At 33.9% G+C, this 21,485-nt stretch overlaps 1 protein-coding gene across 1 annotated transcript in view; it reads left to right on the plus strand.

Annotated features, from left to right (window-relative positions):
* Window positions 1–21,485, plus strand: part of RYR3 (ryanodine receptor 3) — a 256,141-nt gene that overhangs the window by 197,768 nt on the left and 36,888 nt on the right. The window contains exons 65-76 of the mRNA XM_075151795.1: window positions 1,999–2,129; window positions 3,482–3,802; window positions 5,166–5,406; window positions 6,929–7,016; window positions 7,124–7,216; window positions 10,064–10,084; window positions 11,963–11,977; window positions 14,967–15,137; window positions 15,599–15,658; window positions 16,795–16,926; window positions 17,771–17,883; window positions 20,651–20,750. Of these exons, the coding sequence (XP_075007896.1) occupies window positions 1,999–2,129; window positions 3,482–3,802; window positions 5,166–5,406; window positions 6,929–7,016; window positions 7,124–7,216; window positions 10,064–10,084; window positions 11,963–11,977; window positions 14,967–15,137; window positions 15,599–15,658; window positions 16,795–16,926; window positions 17,771–17,883; window positions 20,651–20,750 (1,486 nt within the window). The remainder of the gene's footprint in view (window positions 1–1,998; window positions 2,130–3,481; window positions 3,803–5,165; window positions 5,407–6,928; window positions 7,017–7,123; window positions 7,217–10,063; window positions 10,085–11,962; window positions 11,978–14,966; window positions 15,138–15,598; window positions 15,659–16,794; window positions 16,927–17,770; window positions 17,884–20,650; window positions 20,751–21,485) is intronic.

Genomic DNA, 21,485 nt, shown 5'->3' on the forward strand with positions numbered 1-21,485 from the left:
GCAATGAGCAGGGACATCTTCAACCAAATCAGGTTGCTCAGAGCCCCGTCCAACCTGACCTTGTATGTTTCCAGGGATGGGGCATCTACCACCTCTCTGGGCAACCTGTTCCAGTGTTTCAGAACCCTCATTGTAAAAAATTTCTTCCTTATATCTAGCCTAAATCTACCCTCTTTCAGTTTAAAACCATTACACCTTGTCCTACCGCAGTAGGCCCCGCTAAAAAGTTTGTCCCCATCTTTCTTATAAGCCCCCTTTAAGTACTGAAAGGCTGCAAGAAGGTCTCCCCAAAGCCTTCTCTTCTCCAGGCTGAACAACCCCAACTCTCTCAGCCTTTCTTCATAGGAGAGGCGTTCCATCCCTCTGATCATTTTTGTGTCCCTCTGTTGTGGTTTAACCCCAGCCGGCCACTGAGTACCACGCAGCCGCTCACTCGCCCCCTCCCGGGTGGGATGGGGGAGAGAATCAGAAGGGTAAAAGTGAGAAAACTCGTGGGTTGAGATAAGACAGTTTAATAGGGAAAGCAAAAGCTGTGCACGCAAGCAAAGCAAAACAAGGAATTCATTCACTACTTCCCATCGGCAGGCAGGTGTCAGCCATCTCCAGCAAAGCAGGGCTCCATAACGCATAACAGTTACTTGGGAAGACAAACGCCATCACTCTGAACGCCCCCCCCTCCCCTCCTTCTTCTTCGCTCAGCCTTATATGCTGAGCATGATGTCATATGGTATGGAATAGCCCATTGGCCAGCTGGACCAGCCATTCCGGCCACACTCCTCCCCGCCCCCCGCGCACCTGACAGGGCACGGGAAGATGAAAAGTCCTTGACTAGCGTAAACATTATTTAGCAACAACTAAAACATCAGTGTGTTATCAACACTATTCTCATACTACATCCAAAACACAGCACTGTACCAGTTAATAGGAAGAAAATCAACTCCATCCCAGCTGAAACCAGGACAACCTCCTCTGGACCTGCTCCAATAGGTCCATGTCTATTCCAAACAAAATATGGAGCTTCAAAGGATGAAAGGTGTGTCCTATCTTTATCCAATCTGTATGTCAAGTGTAGCAGATCTGTAAGGCATCTTGTATAAACAGTGCTTCAGAACTTCAAAAGAGTACCTTAGCTTTAGTTTTAAGCCAATATGAGTCTGGTCTTATGCTGAAAAGGACTGTCTCAGCATCTCTTGCACCTTCATCTGTACATTTCCACCCCTTTTGTTTTTTTTCTGGTAAATAGTGTTTATGCAGCGAGATGATGAGGATGTTTGGCTTGGTTAGTTTTGTTTTTATGGTGAGATTTATTTTTAGCTGGACCAGTTCCTTCATCCAGCTTATCAAGATGCTGTCTGAGTTTTAGTGGTAGCAGAGAACAAATAGGAACTTGGGAAGGTTGTGTGGGGGAATGCGGAATTGCCCCTTTCAGAACACACCACACAGAATGCCATAAAGTCATGAAAAATCAGTCTTTGATAAGTAGCAGTAGTGTTTCTCATTATTTGACTATGTAAATGGTATAATGTGTGAACCAAAATAAATATATTTATATATACAGAAAAGAAGTGAAATTTTGAAAAAGGATATGAGCGCTAAAACAAATTCCTACTGATTATATGCATTTGCTCCTTGTTTAAGCAAACCGAAGGTATAATAAGAATATGCAGTTACTAATCTATTCTTTGTGCATATTCTAGACACGTTTTCTATAGTTTGTGGTTGCACAGTTGCACTGTGGAGCAGTTTACCTTTAATATACAACACTTGGTGGAGGTTGTTTTTTTTAAAAACTGTGTTTCTTATACTCCTGTAATTTCCGGTAATTTTGTTCATGTGAGAAATACAATTTTTCAAAATTGTCAAATAGTTCCTAATGTATTAAAAAGATAAACTAAATCAGCAATGAATGTTAATGTTGCTTTATAATGCATGCTAGACATTGAAAGCCTAGTGAAAGACTTTTCCTCTCAGGTAATTTTCAGTGTCTCTCATATACAGGCAGCGTCCCGCACTTGGTGAGTGCTTAGCATCTCTTGCAGCAGCCATTCCAGTAGCATTCCTTGAACCTTCTCTCAACCATTACAACCCATTGTCTGTCTTCAACACAAAAAGTGCAAGAGAAAGAGCGAGTAAGTACTGTTCCTCACACAAAAGAAAAAAAAGGTGTTTGCTGCTCTCCAGCTGATAGTAATAGAAAAAAATAGTAATAGTGAAAAAAACCCAAATGTATGCCCCGATAGAGAACTCCTACTATTGCTCTTTCATTACTTGTCATTTTAACCTTGCTCTGCTTTGTTGAGACTATGTTAACATTGTTCCCTTTCTCCTAGCATATTTGGATATTTTTCTGAACATGATGTTTTTGAATTCTTTTCTGAAGCTGCATACTGTAATATTTGAAGCTTAGTCAAAGATCATATCTACGTTACAAAAATTTTTAGCAAATTGTACAGTTATGTTCTTACTAGCAACATGCAAGAGGTGTAATATCTTATTTATGTGAACAGGAAAATGATCTATATTTTTTTGTTGTCTTACCACTACTCCAATGCAGTTTGGTATAGGGAACTCCTGACAGAATATGACTTTGATTCCATGAAACCTTAGTCAAAGGAGCATGAGTCCTTCTACATAGATTTTCTTCGCTTGCTTCTTTCCCAGCTTACTCTTGATGGACTCTGATATCTTAAAGTATTTCAGTATTTTCCTCATTGATCTGTGTAAGAGTCATTACCTGCCAAAATCATTGTTACTTTAAACAACAACAAAAAAGTAGGTAGATAGATTCCATATGCTTCGTAAGTTTTTCCATATAAAAGCAGTCATGGAAAAGCTTGTGCTAGCCCTTCCTTCCTGTCAGCTCTACTTTATAGAAGCAGCACTGGTGGCAGAAGAATTTTGCTAGAGTGAATGGCATTGGATTATGATGAGTTGTTCATTGCTGAATAAGCACCCTTCAGTTTCTCATACAAGCATCTGACAGCTGGAATTCTTTCCTGGTATTTTTGTTGGGAGATAGATGTGCAGAGTTTGTGAACTAGGTACAGTTTAATTTTAATCTCACCCATAATTTTGAGCTGTTTGTTTCCTTTTCCCTGAGGTGGATTTAATGTTTTGCAAATTGACGTGAAAGTGTGAATGATTATGGAAACAATGGCCAGAGTTTATCCAATATTGATCAGTTTGCACTTTTACATAGCTGGGCTACTCACCAGATAATTGCAGGACACCTTATGGTAAAGCTTTATGGCAGCTATTATCTACATCAGTGCTATATGCACATGATCAGAAAGACATAATTTGTGAGATTAGAGAGCTGTGTATACCCCAAAGTCTTACTATAGTTATGTCTGCCCAAGATGGTGACAGAAAAAATCTTGAGTGACAATGTTCTTTGTGTTTAGGGTTTAAACGTAGGTGAACGTAGATGTTCTCTTTTATTTTGTTAATTAATCTTTTGCTTTTCTACCCTTACTTGCAGTTTTAGGTATGCCTGATACAGTAGAAGAGATGTGTCCAGAGATCCCTCAGTTGGATGGACTAATAAAGGAAATTAATGATTTAGCAGAGTCTGGAGCAAGGTATACTGAAATGCCTCATGTAATTGAGGTTATCTTACCCATGCTATGCAACTATTTATCCTACTGGTGGGAAAGAGGGTCTGAGAGTGTTCCTCAAAGTGCTGGGCCTTGCTGTACAATGATAACATCTGAGCATCTGAGCATCATTCTTGGAAACATTCTGAAAATCATTAACAACAATCTGGGAATAGACGAAGCATCTTGGATGAAAAGAATTGCAGGTACTGTAAATATTTTTAAAGATTAATTGTACCTAATAATATTTAATTACTTTGCTACACTTTACCATATTACCTAGTGATATAATAATAATAAATGGTAATTAAAAACAGCAGGAAAGAAAGCTAAAGAGTAGATAAGTAATGATAAGAGAAAGATATTTTAATTTTTTCAATTTTTTAATTATTTTTATGCATGCATTGTAGCATCACTGTAAGCAGAGAGCTTTCTATACAACATAATGGATTTTGAAAATGTTATCTTCTCAATGTACTGTATAAGAGCCTTAGCATTTAATTTGGAGTTGTGAATTCCATTGATTTTCAAGACACATAAGAACTGAATATTGTAGCAGAGGGTATGTGTCCTGTGAATTCTGTTCATGAAATATCAGGACAAAAGGGAAGGAAAGTGTATATCGTGAAATAATCCTAGGAGTAACCCAAGTTCAGAATTAGTTGCTTTGCTTGAGTAACTGTGCCAGCTATTAAATGAGCAGAAAGATTTCTCAATGTCCTATAACATTTAGTAGCTAGCTAGCTAAAGAAACTTACTGTATCCAAATCTTATCATTCATCTTAAACAGTGTAAGAGTATAATATGCAATAAGGTGGTTCAAGAAAATCTATGTAAAGGTAATAATTTCCTGCTAAATTTTAACGCCCCATTGGTACAGGGTTTTCAGTATTATTTTAAATACTGAAAGGTCTTTAATAATAATAAGGATTCCATTAAAATTTAGTAAGAAGTTTGCTGCCTAATTGTAGAGACCACAGCTTGCAGTTTTGTAGTGGCTGCTTTTCTACGTAAGGATATAATGTACTAGTGTGGTTCTTGTAAGGATTTTTGACTCGGGTGGTCTGCATTTTATTACTAATGCTTGTACAAAATAGATCTATGATCTTGAATTAGTCATTCATTCTCTGCATTTTAGCTTGCCCAAGGCAAAAGAGGTAAAGGAATTCTTCCCGAACACTGTCTTCTGACTATTTTCTGACACTGTATACAAAACAACCACACACACAAAAAAAACCCAAAAGTATTTTTGTGAGGACTTTGTGTCTCAATCCCTACTTTGTTTAGGTTCTAAGTTAGAGACCTGTGACTTGCCAAAACCATGGTAGTTTAATTGATGTAAGACAGAAATACTTATAATCTGAATTCCCAGTAACTAGCTTTTAATCTCTCGATACACACAGTTGTTACAAAGCTATATTCATAGTTTTATTAATAATTTTATGATGCTCCAGAAATATGTGAAGCACTATGACCTATATGTTTTCTGGAACCGCGGAGTTCATATTAATATGATGAAAAACATCAATTGTGTGTTAATCATAGGATTATCTATATTTTTATGTATAGTTTATGCTCAACCCATCATCAGCAAAGCCAGGCCTGATCTGCTCAAAACTCACTTCATTCCAACACTGGAGAAATTGAAGAAGAAAGCTATAAAGATCGTGATGGAAGAGGAGCAACTGAGAGCAGATAGTAAAACTGACACTCAAGAAGCTGAGCTACTCATTCTCGATGAATTTGCTGTTCTTTGTAGAGACCTTTACGCCTTCTATCCAATGTTGATACGTTATGTAGACAACAACAGGTAAATAAAAACTAATAATTAAATTCATATTTATTAGTTAATATACTGGAGTCCATGATCAGATAATCAGAAAGAACACAATGCATTTAATGTTATGCTGAGAATCAGACCCTGAGTACTTTAAGATTCTTAACTTACAGAATGATGTATCTTGAATTCACACCTTTTTCTCACATGCATTTGGCTTATTTGGTTGTATTCTAACTGCACTATTATCATTGAGAACGCATATCCTGACGAGACTTGTTATATATGCTACTGCAGCCCAATGACATTACAAATGAATATGCCTTTCAAAAATTAAAAAATGGCTAAAAGCTTTAAGTGGTAATGAAGAGGTGAAAAACTATTTGTTGGTTTTTTTAAGACGGAAATAAAAAGTGTTTGGACCACATTGTATTGCCTTTGGAATTATCAGAAGTCTCTCTCCTCAGCCATTTACTGAAGGATTATTCTGTGCCTACACTTTCCCTTTCCTTTGTCCCAGAACATGACCCCAAGGTGCTCTTCAGAAGAGTATCTGAAGTATCTATAGTATCTCAGTATCTACAGTATTTTAATCCTATCCTTAACAACATTGTTCTTCTGTACATAATCATTGTCCACTTATATTTTTTAGGTGTTAGTACATATCGGGCTAGTTAGGAGCATTTTCATTGCATGCATGATCGTTTATGCTGTGAACCGATTTACACTGAGAATTATTTGCTTTTTCTAGATGAACTCAAGGCTTTACTATGTCAGACCTTGTTGGCAAAGAAACACTTCGAATTTTTAAAAAACACAGATTTATCTGGGCTGTGGAGAAATCCTACTAGAAAGATAGAGTTAATGAGCATAAATTGTAACATTAATGAGCGTAAGTTATAACATCTGTCTGCTGTCAGATGCCCACTTTATGTATGGTCATATTAATGCATTTTAATTCAGAGACATTTAAGAGGGCTGCATCTGTTAGTTCATTTGCCCAGGTTTTCTGAGCATCCTTGTGCAGACAGACCCAGACTGAAGTTGTATTAGTTCCTGGATTACAAAAATAAACCAATTGAAGCAGTGAGCTCTTACAGCTCACCCACTCTTTCATTTCCCTGTACTCTTCCTGCTCTTTCCATTATAGTGTTCTCTTTTGGATCAACACAAAGTTTTGATCGCAAAGTTTTGATAACAAAGTTTTATTATGGAAATAACAAAAGAAATAGAGAAATACTTGGAGGAAGAGTTTTGATTTTCAGCCAGTTCTGTTTTCTAGTCTGGTTCACAGAATAGGCACAAAAACATGTGGCAGCATTGCAGGGAGGAACAGGCAGAAATAAGTAGCCAAGAATTAGGAGTTTTTTTGGAGACGAGTTAAACTGTCATGAAAAATGGTCTCTCTAACCATGGTCGTGGAAAATTGAAGTGATTGTCATTAAATTCCAAGATTAACTATACAAATGTAACCTGATCTATTAAATAGAGATTGTTATATTCAGTTGTCTTATTTTAAATGTCTTATTTTCAATTCTCTTGTTTTTGTAATTAGAGCCAATTGGCTAAAGAAACCAGATGCAGATTCTGATGAACTCTTTCGAATGGTAGCTGAAGTTTTTATCCTGTGGTGTAAATCACATGTAAGATAAGTTGTATACTTTTTCTTCCATTTCATTCTATCTTTAAATATAAATGTGGTACATGCGGATGAATTAAACTTCTGCTGATTTTTTTTTTTCATCTTTAGAATTTCAAAAGAGAAGAACAAAATTTTGTGATTCAGAATGAAATCAACAATTTGGCATTTTTAACAGGAGACACCAAGAGCAAGATGTCTAAAGTAAGTTAATAAAAATTTGTGGGTCAGTTAAATCTTCATCATGTGTTTAGTATGTTGTAAGAAGGCTCTGAAAATCTACTCAGATTGCAGCTGCTGTGCTGGTAGAAGAAACAAAAAATAGTTTTGCTTCTTGATTATAGACATGACAACTACTATGCAAAATATAGGCTATGTACCTTAGAGTTACTTATTAAATGTCTGCTAAGTAGTCGAAGACACAAGATTAAAATAAAGGTCTTGATTTGAAAAAGTTACACATATAAGAGAATATGGTTTGTAATATATAATATGAGTTGTTGATCTTTCAGAAAAAAAAAAGGTGGACTCTTTTATAAAAGCAAGTGAAGAAACATTGGTTGTCTGATCTTTTTTTTGTGAACGTCAATCAGTATTGTTCTGTCAATGTTGATGGAGGAATACTGTCTTTGCATATAGCTCTTTATTCATACATGTAGCATGCCACGTGCACTGTTTTTCTTGTTTCTTATTAATGACCATATTCATTTCTTTTTTGCTCATTTTCAATATGACAAGATGCCGACATGATGGCTGGAAAGTACATTTGTTACCTGTATAATAGAGAAAATGCATGTTGTCAAGGTAAAAAATGCCGCTTTGACATTAGCTGAGGAAGATTGCCTTACTTAACTAAAGCCAGTTGAAGTCTAAGTCCAAATTAGTGTTGGTAAATGTAGCAAAGAACCCTTTGGTTTATTCATATTTGTAATGTGTTTGGAGTAATCCTATTTTGAAAGGGTTCCAGAGAAGTGGTGGGGTTTATTGTTTTATATTTCACTATATTTTGATTGTCTGTAACCTAGCTACTCTAAGTGCAACTTTAGACAATAGAGAGTCAGATAAAATGTGCCATTACATTTCTTAATTCTCTTAAAAAATGTTTGATTCTTTTCTATTATGATTTTTTAAGTTCTGAAATTTGGTTAAGCGAAACCCCAATAGTGGAAAGTTTACAAGCAAACATAACAGATTTTCTGCTCGTCATTAGTTCATGACTGGCACTGAACAGCAATTCAAACTATATAGAGAATTCCATATTTGGAGAAAAGGAAATTTTTAATGTGTTTTCTTGTTTTCAAGATGCAGCTCCTTGAAATTGTGTGATAGAATTGAAATGTTTGTATTATCCTCATTAGCGAGATGAGTAGTGGGCGCAGTCCAGGCTATTTGATGATCAATTGTACAATAACAGTCTAACACATAGCACTGTATTTTTATCATATGGCAATCACTACAGATACATTTAATACATATACTTCAACATTTATACATTAGAATTGGCCTGAGGAGCCAAGAATTAGGTATACTTTTTTTAAAAACACGATCGATTAGAATCAGGTGATTCATACTTAATCTAAATTGTGTCTCACTGCAGTATTGATAATAAGATAATATGATGTAAACTGTTAGTGTCATATTTTAGTCAGTCTGGCATGGCAGGAATGACAAAACAAATCTTTACAAAATAAAGAATAGGTATCCCTCATACTGCTCCGGAATTTACAAGCAAAAATAACAGATTTTTTTGCTCATCATTAGTTCATGACTGCACAGGAATTTAACATCAAGAATCTATATGATGCAAATTTGAAAGAGTTTGGTTTTAAGATTACATTTTCAAATGCCTGTTGTGTATATTGAAATATAAATACTTGTATGTATATATTTATACATAACAGGGATGTAGATGCATATGTAAATGTGCTTTTCTTTGTATGGGTATGCAGTACAGAGATATTATAAATTTTTTATATGCATATAATTTTTGTAAGCATATTAATATCAAATCATAGCATTAAAGGACACTGTGCATGGTTATTGCTTATAAAGGAAGAAATAAAAGATTGTATTGTTCATGACTGAATATTTTATTAATATGGTACCATATCTGCAGGAGTGATTGCAGAACAGCTGATCGTTTAGATAGGCATTTGTTTCATGATGACTTAAATACCATGACACAATACATGAGACATCTTTTAGAAGTGTTGTGTTGGTTTTCTGTATATGGTTTCTAAGCAGGAAATTGATAACCTTTCATAATATATAATGTAAGAGCTCTAAAACCAGCGCATACATTAAAGCATACATTTAGATCTGAATAATTTTATTTTAAGACTGCATAGTTTAAAATGAACAAGAAGTTCTCTAAGTAACTGAATTTCAGGTTTTCTTGCAAGGCTTGATACTTACTTATATCCTCAGAGAATAATCAGTAGAGGACATTACATTGGGGAACATTATTTTTATAATTTCTTGCTTTAATATTAACATTCATCTCCGGAAGTACTATGCTAACAGAATAATTACCAGTTTCCTCTTTATCACCAGTTTATCTTTATTCACATTATTTTTAGTGAAAGCAATCATATCCATTATTTATCAAGCATGAGGATGTATAGATAACTGTGAATATGAACATTGACTATTAACAGTTGGCCAAGACAGAACAGTTCCGGGTCTCTTAAAGGAATAAGACCCCATACTGATCTCAGACTGCTTTAGACAACTGTCTGTCTTACCAGAGACTTAGCATTTTTCCTAAGATACAAGATACTGTGATAGTGCTATTGTGTTAGGTGTGATATATGATGTATGGAAGGTTCTATATCTTTACATGCCATATGCAGAGGATGAAGAATTAGGATTACATTATTTATCAGTAGCTAATAGCAGAGGTAATAAATGATTCATCATTACAATCAATAAATTAATTAAGTACCCATTGTATTTTGATTATACAATATTAACTTTGTTAATATTTTCTCAAATAAATGTATTAAACAGCTGAGCAAGTTTTTTAATTTTTCTTTTCTAAAAAAATGGCAGCAGATTGCTCGGAGGGGAATGGTAAGTTAGAGAACTTTCAGTCTGAGAGAGACTGATAACTTAGATTGCGTTGAAATAACAGATTTGTGATAGAAGTGTTGAAATGGAGAATTAAACACATTCAACTCCACTAATCTGTTATTTTTGAACCCTTCATAGGTTTGTTGATAAAATAGCATTTTGATTCAGATGCAATGATGTCCTATTGTGTTTTACAGTTAATTGGTATAAAAGACTAAACGTATACATTCACATGTACATAATAAATGTGTAATACATATGTGGGGGCAATTTTTCTGTGTAAGTTCTGGTATCTAAATGGATGTGTGGCTGGATATATAACCTCAGTCGTTAAACACTTGCATATCCTACTGAAGTTGTATTTGACTGGCCCTCATTATTAATTTTTTTGTATCTGTTTTTAAAAAGCATTTGGATAAACCTATTGTAGAAGTTTGAGGCAGTCATAAAATCCAAGTTTGTATTACAAAACAACATTGTGGTTTGTGCCCATTTGTAATATGTAATACATATTATTTGCAAGTTTACGATAATTAGAGGATTTCATGTTAGTATATTCTGCAAGAATTTTAGATCTCTTCTTTGAGGCTATTTCAACTGCATAGAATGTTTCCTTTAGATATACTACGGTAAATCATGAGTGGATTACTTGTATGGTCATCTCTAATAAATGAAATATAATTAATGTCTTGTCTTTACTTACCTTCAGTATACATCTGCTGAGCCATGTCTGTGCAGCTTCTACATATTTCACACAATTTTCAATTAAAATTTGCTATTTGTCTGAGTAAGGTATTGAAGATTCTAAGATGCTTAACACTTAATTTGATAATTACTCTTTCAGTCTTTCTTGACTTGTAGCTGGTTTTCTTCACTATGTGATATAAATACAGTAGGATATAAAAAGATTTTCGTAACAGCTTGGCTTCAAAATTTTGAGGCTAATTCACGTATCGCAAGAAAACAAAGTTACTATTAGAGCTATCACAGAAGGGGGGGCTTGTTTGTGTTTATGTTTTTTCATGTTTGTTTTTAACCAACAGTTTTCTATAGTATTTTCCCATGCCTGGTCAAAGATTCTTTTGAGTAACAGTTGAATTTTTTTGCTGTTTTACCATAACTACATGGTTTTGATGTTATCTTCTTAAGATTGCCTGACACAATGATAATGTAGTGTTGACTATGGAATACATGTATATTTAAGTGTATTTATAGTATTATCATAATAAACAGGAAAAAACCCTGTGCATGTATGGGACTTACACTTGAATTTATAATAGTGTTCTCAAAATGGGTACTGCTGAGACATAATGAGCTTAAGTCAAATTTTCTCTCAGGCTGTCTTCAAAACAATGAGCTATGCAATGGGAAAATACATCTATAAATGAAATGCTGCATCTTCACAGTGATAGTTTGATTTCCATTTCTAAATACAATTTTTCTCAATCATATTTTGGTGGGGAAAATAGGTAGAAAGAGCTATTTTGGTGAAAAGGTGAATATTTTTCATTATTGGACTATCCAGAGTTCCAGACACTTTCCTGCTTTTAACAATATTGGGAAAAGATGCAGTAATTAGTATATTGATGTGCTTACTTACTAGATGTACTTCCTTATGTGCTGAAGCAACAAATGGTTGTACTGAATAGCAACAGATAAATTCAGAGGTTCAATCATTTAATAAGGATTAAGCTGAGTAAAAATTATTTCACTAAGATCTTATTTGATTACACACTTAGAGTCTATTGTTTTAGCTACAAACTTACAACATTTTTATTGTCCTGATAAAGCTAAGTAAGTTTATTACTAACTTGTAAAATTATTATCTTTTCATCTCTTTTACTTATGGTTTTTTCCCTTTATTTTTCTTTCATACAGGCCATGCAAGTAAAGGTACAGGTCAAAGTGCATGATGTGTCTTTGTTTTAGATTTAGAGATGATCAGGCTCCAAGCATTCTTTCCATTGATCATAGCAGTGGCGTCACAAAGTGAAGGCCCAGGTTCCACCTACTATAAATTTTCTCCAAGTTAAAGCGGCAAAATTTGACCAGAGCAGCTGAAATTCCCTTTGGCACTGCCACATGTTGCTTAATGTGAAAATGTAGTAAAGTTATCTTTTCTAATTATTTTAGATGTACATTCTGCCTCTGCTGTCTTTCTGCATTTTGATTTTTTTGCTAGTACATTGAAGCAGACATTGTAAAAGCAATGCCTAAGTAGAGTCATCAGAAACATGTATTTGGCTTATGATATTAAAGAAAAATATATGGGAAAAATGTGCTAGAACCTATACCCTGTCTGTAGATGAATAGGAGATGGTATTAGAACCAGTAAGTTTAAATAAGATAAAGAGTTCAAATCCTACCTTCTTCCAAAATTAAAATGATCTTTACTAAAGATGTGAGGTGTGACAAAGCTTTTGAATAATCCTTGTTCCTTTTATGTATTTAATGTATTCAAAGCTTTCTTTGTCTCCAGTGAACCATAGTTCACCTTCCTTTGCATCATCCATATTTTATCTTTTTTTAATATGAATTTCTAATATAGATGAGTACTTTTCGACCTATGGTGTGTTCTTCATTGGTGAAGCAGAATGAACAGCAAAATGGAGCATAAAACCCTTTCATCTTTCCTTTCACCCTGTGTGCTGAGAAGCACACATGATGCTGTGAAGAGTCTTTAATCAATTAAATTGGAGGCATAAGTTAAAAAGTGAGCAGTTGTATTAAACTAATAGACCTGATTTCATGCTTTGCTATTGTGAAACTTCCCCAGATATAGAGAGTAGGATTTAATGAATGCTGTCGTTATAATCTCAGAGAATTGAAGGTTTAAGGAGGGTTGGAAATACTAAAAATACTAATTCCATCATCTTAACCAGTTTTAGCTGATTTTTTTTTGGTATAAATAACTTATTTCATCTTTTGATTGTATATTTAATTATTATGAATCTACTGGAGAATCTGTAGTTCTTTTTCTGTATATGGTTGTTGAAGAAATGTCCATTTGTGTGTTTAAATCCTCAGACAAGTAAGATCATTATGTGCCATTAGGCAACCAGATTATATCAATCTTCTTGTTGAGGTCCTTTTAGCACACTTAATTATTTAGGCAAAATATATCCAATTTAATGCTCTTTACATATGAAATGAAGGTATTGTGTTTACTCATATTAGAACGGAAAGAGACATAATTTGATTGTCATTTAGGTTTCTGTCTGTGACTCTACTTATACATTTATCAGCAGGAGTTGTGAATTCACAGACAGCAGAATTGCGTGGCAAAGGCAGAATGGATCTTCTTTTCATGTTTTAAAAATGTTCGGGTTTTAAGGTTCACCTACCTTGTTCATATCTAGTTATTAATCTCAAATGAAAATAAAGAAAATTGGATGTGTAAAAGGTCTTCAAGCAGAAAGATGCAGAAAAGTAAACCAGTAACTCTCCTTTTTTTTTTTTTTAATATATCTATTATATATTTTGTATTCCTTATTTAAGATGCATAGTGACGCCACTGGAATACAGTGATACATTGTGGGATTTGTTTGTCTGCTGTCAACGTAGAGTACAAATAATGTCATTATTATAGCCATTACATCACTGCTATTTCTAAGGCACTTCCAAAAGCAAAGCTTTGAGGCAAAGTACTCTCTTGCAATTGTTAGTTCCTTAAGAAAGGAAGCCACATCCATTGTGTGTTCCCTCTGACCTGCAAATGCTCAAGACCAGCTACATACACAGAGATTCACCATCTAGAAGACAGAATTTGCCAAAATTTATCACTGAGTAGAATATGTCTGTCTGTCTTTTTTTTTTCCCATTGATTACTATGATAATAGTGTGGTAATAATTGGTAAATAATGAATTGCAATGGATTCTGCTGTATCAGTATGTGTAACTACACAATGTATTATAAAAACAATAGTCAGTAAAACTTAATTGACAGAGGGAAAAGGATGTGGAGGGTTAAATGCAAGCATTTGCTATTTTGTAGTGTTGTATAAGCCTGGAGGCCTAGTCCTGAAATCTTATCTTAGGCAAAACTCCCCTTGAGTGTAATAGGAGTTTAATCTAGGTATAGAATTCAGAACTGGGCTATTTTTATGTTGTTGTTGTTTACCATATGTTCATTAAATATATGGGTCTGTTGTAAAGATTTTGGTCATAAATGAAAAGTTGTGTGTAAAATATTGTTGTACAGTGTCTGTTATAAGAAGATAGGGCAGATGTTATTCTGTTGTGCTGTTTACTTCTCTCTCTCTTTTGTTTTCCTTTTCCTGTTACTCATGATCTCCAAAGATGCAAAAGACTTACTTTTTCATCCCAGAGTTGCTTATATAAGCCAAAGCCAAAGGGCAGTGCTTTTCCCAGAGGCACTAAATCATTGGCATTTTATTTCATTGAATCAAAGCCTTTTAGATACTGGTATTTTTCAGTTGAGACAAATCAGAAAATATTTTTTCATTCAGACCCTGGATAACAATCTCTGTGTAAGTTTCTAACAAAAATGTAAACATCCTGAATTTGTCTCTGTAACATTGAGAACTAGTAGTGTTCCCTGAGACTGCCTCAGCTTTTAATTTTAGGGTGGTTTCTGATTTGAGAGGTAAGATCCAGAAAATTCATATGTATGAATGCACACAAAAGAATGTTACTGCTATTAAAATATTACTGTTATTGCAATTTCTGCATTGGCGCATACCAAAAGTATTCCTCTACATTTCCCACTCAAGACTGTACACCCTTCCTCTAATGTAGCTTTTTTAATTAATCGTACTACATCAGGAACATAGTTTCCTTGGACCATTAGGGCAAGAGCGTGTTGGAAAAGTGTGCTATCAGAGAATTATAGTAATTTACTTTTCCATTTTTTTAACTATAGTCTGGAGGACAAGATCAAGAGAGAAAAAAATCAAAACGTAGAGGGGATTTGTACTCCATACAAACATCATTGATTGTAGCTGCACTTAAAAAGATGCTTCCTATTGGTTTGAATATGTGTACTCCTGGAGATCAAGAGCTCATCTCTTTGGCTAAGACTAGATACAGCCATGTAAGTGTATACTTTGTAATAGTTTTTAATGCAAAATAAGCAGAACTTTATAAACTGAACTTTGAGACATAGATATCTAAGCAGTCAATATAATTAAATATGTCAATGTACTGTAAGCACTTATAGCTGCTAATTGTGCTTTCACAGAAAAAGTGGTGTGTATAGACAGCTGCCATCATTTCCAGGTCATTTTCCATTTGTATACAATGCACATTTTTATATATGCATTTGGACCAAATACTGAAATACCATTAGTTAGCTTTAATTCTCTTCAAAGTTTAATCCTTGTTTTTTGCTCAAAATTAAAGAAAGCCTTTGTCCCATGCCTTTCTGGTAATTTAAGTACTTTGAAAACAAAAGAGGTTAAGTTTCAATATTAAAATAATAGCTGTTGTATGTTGTACGTGTTCTTATGAGATGAATGATAATCTGAATTGAAAAATACTTCTTCCTTTCTACAGAGGGACACTGATGATGAAGTCAAAGAACATTTACGTAATAACTTACATTTGCAGGAAAAGGTAATATAAAAAAATCTGTCTTAAAGACGCTGATGCGCACTTCTAAAACACAGAAGTCACAATTGTTTTGTTTATTGTGATATGTAAAAAAAAAAAAAAAACCAAAAAAGAATGTGAAAAGCTACTAGAAAAATTGCCATTTTTACATTTTTCTTCATAATTTTTTCATGACAATAATTAGTTTATTTGTAGCTTTGGCTGGTATTTTCAAGTTTCAGGAAGTCCTATAGAATGGGACAAGTGTAAAGAATTGAGACATCGGTAGTTTTAAAGCTATAATTACTTAGAATCAACTTGATCCAAGAAGAAAATAAAATGAAAACTATAGTATTTCAGCTTCTGTTCTTGAATTTAACTTGCACTAATGATTAAATAGTATTTCTAAGAATATGTGCATTTTAAAGTGGCTATGATAAAATAAGAAAAGCTTGTGTCATCTTACACTTTAAGAGGTTTACAAGCACATTTATGTTCCTACTATTTATATGCTGAATACACTGTCAAACGTGATACTAAAATGGAGTCCTCAACATTCTGTAAATAACAAATAATTTAGATCATTGCCTACAGTCTTGGAACATAATAGCAGTAACTCATTTATCTGTCATGGCAAATGACTGTCGAGTTGCCATAAATTTGTGCTTACATAAATTTAAATTGGACACACTAAGTAATTCTAATGTGTTTTTTCTATTTCTGTCTTGCAAAAAACCCAAAACCTTTGGCTGTAACTCTTCACCTACTGAAACACCAGCTGTCTTTTATAGACTCTATAAAACAGCTTTCCACTGTCAGTACAGAAGTCCTACAAGGAGTTAAACTCAATCCCAGTACTAAATGTGCTTCCTTATTTTTAATGCAATTAAATGGGATATAGAAGTCCCAGGGTGCTTCATTTGGTTTCATGAAATAAAAATACAGAACCTTGCTTAAGAATTGAGTCCAGTTACCCAACAGTATACAGAATCTAATGCCATTTTTTGGAGCAGCTGGCAGATGTTAATTTTGACTAAAAGGGGACAGATGAAGTGGGAGTATCTATAACATTCTTTATGATGCTATGAGAATAATAGTAGTGGTAGTCAAATTCAGTATCTTCATTCAGCAGCTTACATACAAAATATGTTGGTTTTTAGTCTGATGATCCAGCTGTGAAATGGCAGTTAAATCTATACAAAGACATTTTGAAGAGTGATGAACCTACTGACCCTGAGAGAAATGTGGAACGTGTGCAGAGGATATCAGCTGCTCTGTATCATCTGGAACAGGTAAAAAGTTAACGTCTATACTGTGTTTGTTTTGAAGTAGCACGAGTTTTTTTCCTTGTAGAGATTATTTTGATTTCAATGAGTGTCATTATTAAAGTTTCCAGATAAAAATTATTTTTGCACTTGTGTGCATGCACACACACACGTACATACAGATGTGTATATACGCAAAGTTTTCAACGTAATCTGTTGAAGTGCCTCAGTTTAGCTTCAGGGAAAACTTGGGATGTACTTGCCTCTGCAAAACTTTGTGAACAGTTGCAAGTAGTATTGTATACATCATCACTATTCAGTAGCTGAAAACTCTGTCATTTTAGGAAGAGATGTTTTAATATACTGGTTTTAGCCCATCTCCTATTTCTGCACCTGAGGATGCTATAGCAATTTTTGAATCGGTTGCCTGTTCATTCAAATGATACAATTTAAATACAAAAAGGCATTTGTATTCTTCCCGCATAAAGTTAATCCATTTCATTCACAAGTGATATAGCAGAGAAATTCATTCACATGAACAATTGCATAGTTAGAAACAGACAAAATAACCATTTTGGAATTTTACCAAGGAGTCTCACCCATGAGATACTCTGGCATCTTGAGCTTTTCTCTATAAACTGAGAGGTACTATATATAATACCTCCAGTATTTTTTCTTATTAAAACAAACAAACAAACAAAAAACCCCAAAACCCCAAAATAAAACCCAAAAAGAACATTTTTTTCAGATGATGGGAAGCGTCTGTAACATTTTCTAATTTGCTAACTACAATAACCACTAGCTAAAAAGAAAATTTTGAATAAAAGTTGAAGAGTTTCCATTGTATGTACTAGAAGATACTTTCCCATAGGTTGAACAACCACTGAGATCAAAGAAAGCTGTTTGGCACAAACTCCTGTCAAAACAACGCAAAAGGGCTGTTGTTGCTTGTTTCAGAATGGCACCATTATACAACCTGCCAAGGTAAATGGCTTAAACATTCATTTTTTTGTAATTTTTGTTTACATTTCTGAGTGCAAATATTGCTTGTGTGTATACCTACAAGTTTGTTAATTGTTAGGCCTATGTAATTTTGTTTAAGAGACAAAGGAGTTGGTTAGTTATCAGCTAATTCCTCACAGTAGCAAAATACTTGTCTCATGACAAATAAACAGAGGGCAAAAAGACCATAGGAATTACGCTGCTTACAAACCAAAATGCTTTATTTTTGTCAGCTGTTACTCTGTATAGTTCCTCAAGTTACCTGTGAAAATTGTTAAGATGTTGCTGTTTCTGTCCCTTTTTTGCCTTTGATTAGTTGCTCTTTTTACTCTTTATTCTCCTGTGTTTGTATTCTTTTCTCTTTTTTTAACTTTTATGGCTATTCCTCTCCTATTGTATGAATGCTTCACGCTCTTTAACTTGTCTGAGGCAATCTTTAGCTACTATATCAGAATGTTACATGCATTAAAGCAGCTATTGGGGCAGAGCAGTGCAGAATGATATTTTGGACTTGTGTGTTGCTCTGCTTCTTACTCCAGTTGAATGTAGATACCACAAAGTCCGAGATAAAGTGCATCCTGTGCCTGGATCCATCTACTGCTTTAAACGGAATATTAAGACCATGCGGCATTGGGGTCATTTCCTTTACCCTGTTCCTTCTCAACAAATCTGCTTTTTATTCAGACACAGCCTAAGCACATCTTTAATTAAGCTTGCTTCTCACCTTCTTCTGCACTTTTTCACCTTTCATGTTTAATATTTTTGTTCAAAGATTGTTTGCAAAGTATTTAACAGAAGAGTTGCATTGCATTTTTCAATGCCTTTATTAAAGCCAATCTACATGCTTGATATTGGCTAAAGGTCTGTAGCTGCCACTAACATATTGGAAGAATATTAGGTTTGCACAAGAAAAATAAAAAGCCAATTATACTGTAAAAAGCACACATCCTTCCTTTACAAAAAGTAGTAGTTCTAGACTATATAACGTCTCTAAGTTGTCACACTACCACCAGGCGATCTTTGACGAACCAGAAAAATGAAAAGGTTTAAGTACAACATAAGAACAAACTGGCTAGTATCAACCATTTCATCTTCAAGAATTGTGTTTGGAAAAACAAGAGGAAGTGGTATGATGAGCACCCATTTCAGTATAACATTTTTGTGACTTTTTTTTTTTTTACAACCATATTTTTGATTTATAAATTCTTAAAATGTTTGGAATATATATGAGCACCCCAATGATAAAAATCGTTCATCTTATTGTTGCCTTTAAAAAAAACACTTTTATTTATTATTTTTGAGGTTGATGGAACACTTGCCAAGGGGCAAGATGGGTTATGAATCTGTATTTTCATTTTCAAGAAAATATGGAGTAATACTCATTGAAGTAAAACATTTACATTATCTGTAATTTTCATTAAAAACTTTTCTATGTTAAAAAGATTGAGGTTAGTTCTTTTCAAACTTTATGGTAGATTTTGTGGTGGAGTTTACTGCTAATTTAAATATGAATGTGAGGCAAATCTGTCCAGTTATTTTGTCTTGTAGATTCTAAAAATGAACTGTCATAAAACTATTTTAGCCAATTAATTGTGGTGTCTGCACTTCAAAACAGGCAAGAGTGAAAAAACACTTTGGACTTAGAATCATAAAATCGTAGAATGGTTTGGGTTGGAAGGGACCTTTAAAGGTCATCTAGTCCAAACCCCCTGCAATGAGCAGGGACTTCTAGGTATATTGCTCAATTGATAGGTGCAGAACAAAGTTTTAAAATTCATTAGTTTATAGACACATATTTTTCCTAGATAAATGATAGGGTTCTGATAGAAAAATAAGGCTATCATACTATTATGCACCTATAACTATCTCCATCATTTAAACTGATTGTGTTGTTAAGATATCTCTGACCCTTGAGGAGATTATTTCAAGTAGGGTATGATTAATTCTAGGAGCTATGTAAATCCCTTTGAACCAGAGTTTCAAATGCAGCTCTCCTTATCTTTTATATTTCCTCATTTTAGTTGCAGCTTTATATTGGGAGTGTTAGTTCTAAATTTGATGTTAAAATCAATTAATTTAAAGGGCAGTAAGCAAACATGATGGTGGTACCCTTTCATTTATTCTTGAAAAGATTAATATCTTCAATGAATAATGAGTTCTTTCTTTTGAAAATTTTCTGGAGATTTAGGTGGCTTTTTAATGTTAATCTCATATTTTAATATAATTTTCTTCAAAATACATTCTTATACAAATCAGTTTTTAGGAATTCCAGTAAGACATTTCAGAAATTGAAATGTCTATTGATGTGCAGATTTTGTTAAATCATAGAAAAATTACTTCAACTTCTACCATAAATATTCCAAGTACTCCCTTTTCTGAGAATTGCCTGGAGATACAAAAGAAATAGTTGTATTTTAAAATATTTTTATTTTTCAAGGAAAAAAACATTAGTTAAGTTACGAACTACTGATTCTTCATGTTCTGTGTTCAATGAATGTACATGGCTTTGAAAAAGTGTCTTATGTGATAAATGTTTTCTCTGAGGTGTCTGTATTTATGTTTGATGTTTTAAGGAAATTAATTTGTTAAAAAATTTGTCTTATTGTCTGTCATTTGTATATGCACATAGATACAGCAAAGTTGTACATGGCAATTTTTCATACACGGTTTACGAATACGTTCTTTCTGACTACTTTATTGAATTTAACTTGTACCTTTCTTCAATGAAAACCTATATGCTTTTCTTCAGACACAAAATTAGCAATTTCTTCCTGAGCACCTTTCAACGAGTTTGGCTGGAAAAAGTACATGAAAAAACTCAGTATGACAGGCTTATACTCAAGTTAACGGTAATGTAACTTGTGGAGAGCCTCTTCCTTATGCGCACACTTATTCCTTCCCAGCCATAATTTGATGTTATCATAAAACATGAATTTGTACAATTTTCAGAGGGGATTCTGATTGGTCAGTTTTTGAAATTTGATAATAAAATGGCATCAGTGCCAACAGGAGAGCCTAGAAGGTTGGCTCAATAGCTATTCCATTATAAAATAATAATTCATGTGCACAGTGTATTTAAACAAGTCATAGTATATATAGCCAATTAGTATAGCTTTTGTTAGTGGTGCAGGATAAAAGTAAATGAAAAGGCTGTGTGGAACAACCTTTGTAACCTCATGTAGTGCATCTCAAAACAAAATTTTCCCCCAAATGTAATGTAAAGATGGAATGGCTTAGCCACTATTACGTGTAGTCTTATTGCCATGAGCTGTATTTTCTGTGGAAAGTTAAATTAATGAATACTGTATAGTAGTAATTATATGCCTAAGAGTTTTCTAAAATTGGTCATTTTCTAGAGCAGGTTTTGTGTATTTCTAATCCAGCTTCTTTGAGGACACATTAATACTGCCCTGATTTGGAACTAAAAGAAAAGCAGCTGAGGTTAGGCTTTCTGTGTGGAAGAAGGCAATGATTGTCTGCAGATAACATGCTGGAAAGCACTTGATAATTATTTTGGTGTTGATGGCCAACTTCTGCTGTCTCAATGTCCTAAATCTAGTAAACTAGATTTACATCTGATAGGT

This window comes from Calonectris borealis, chromosome 5, assembly GCF_964195595.1.
Source record: "Calonectris borealis chromosome 5, bCalBor7.hap1.2, whole genome shotgun sequence".
Classification (NCBI taxonomy): Eukaryota; Metazoa; Chordata; class Aves; order Procellariiformes; family Procellariidae; genus Calonectris; species Calonectris borealis.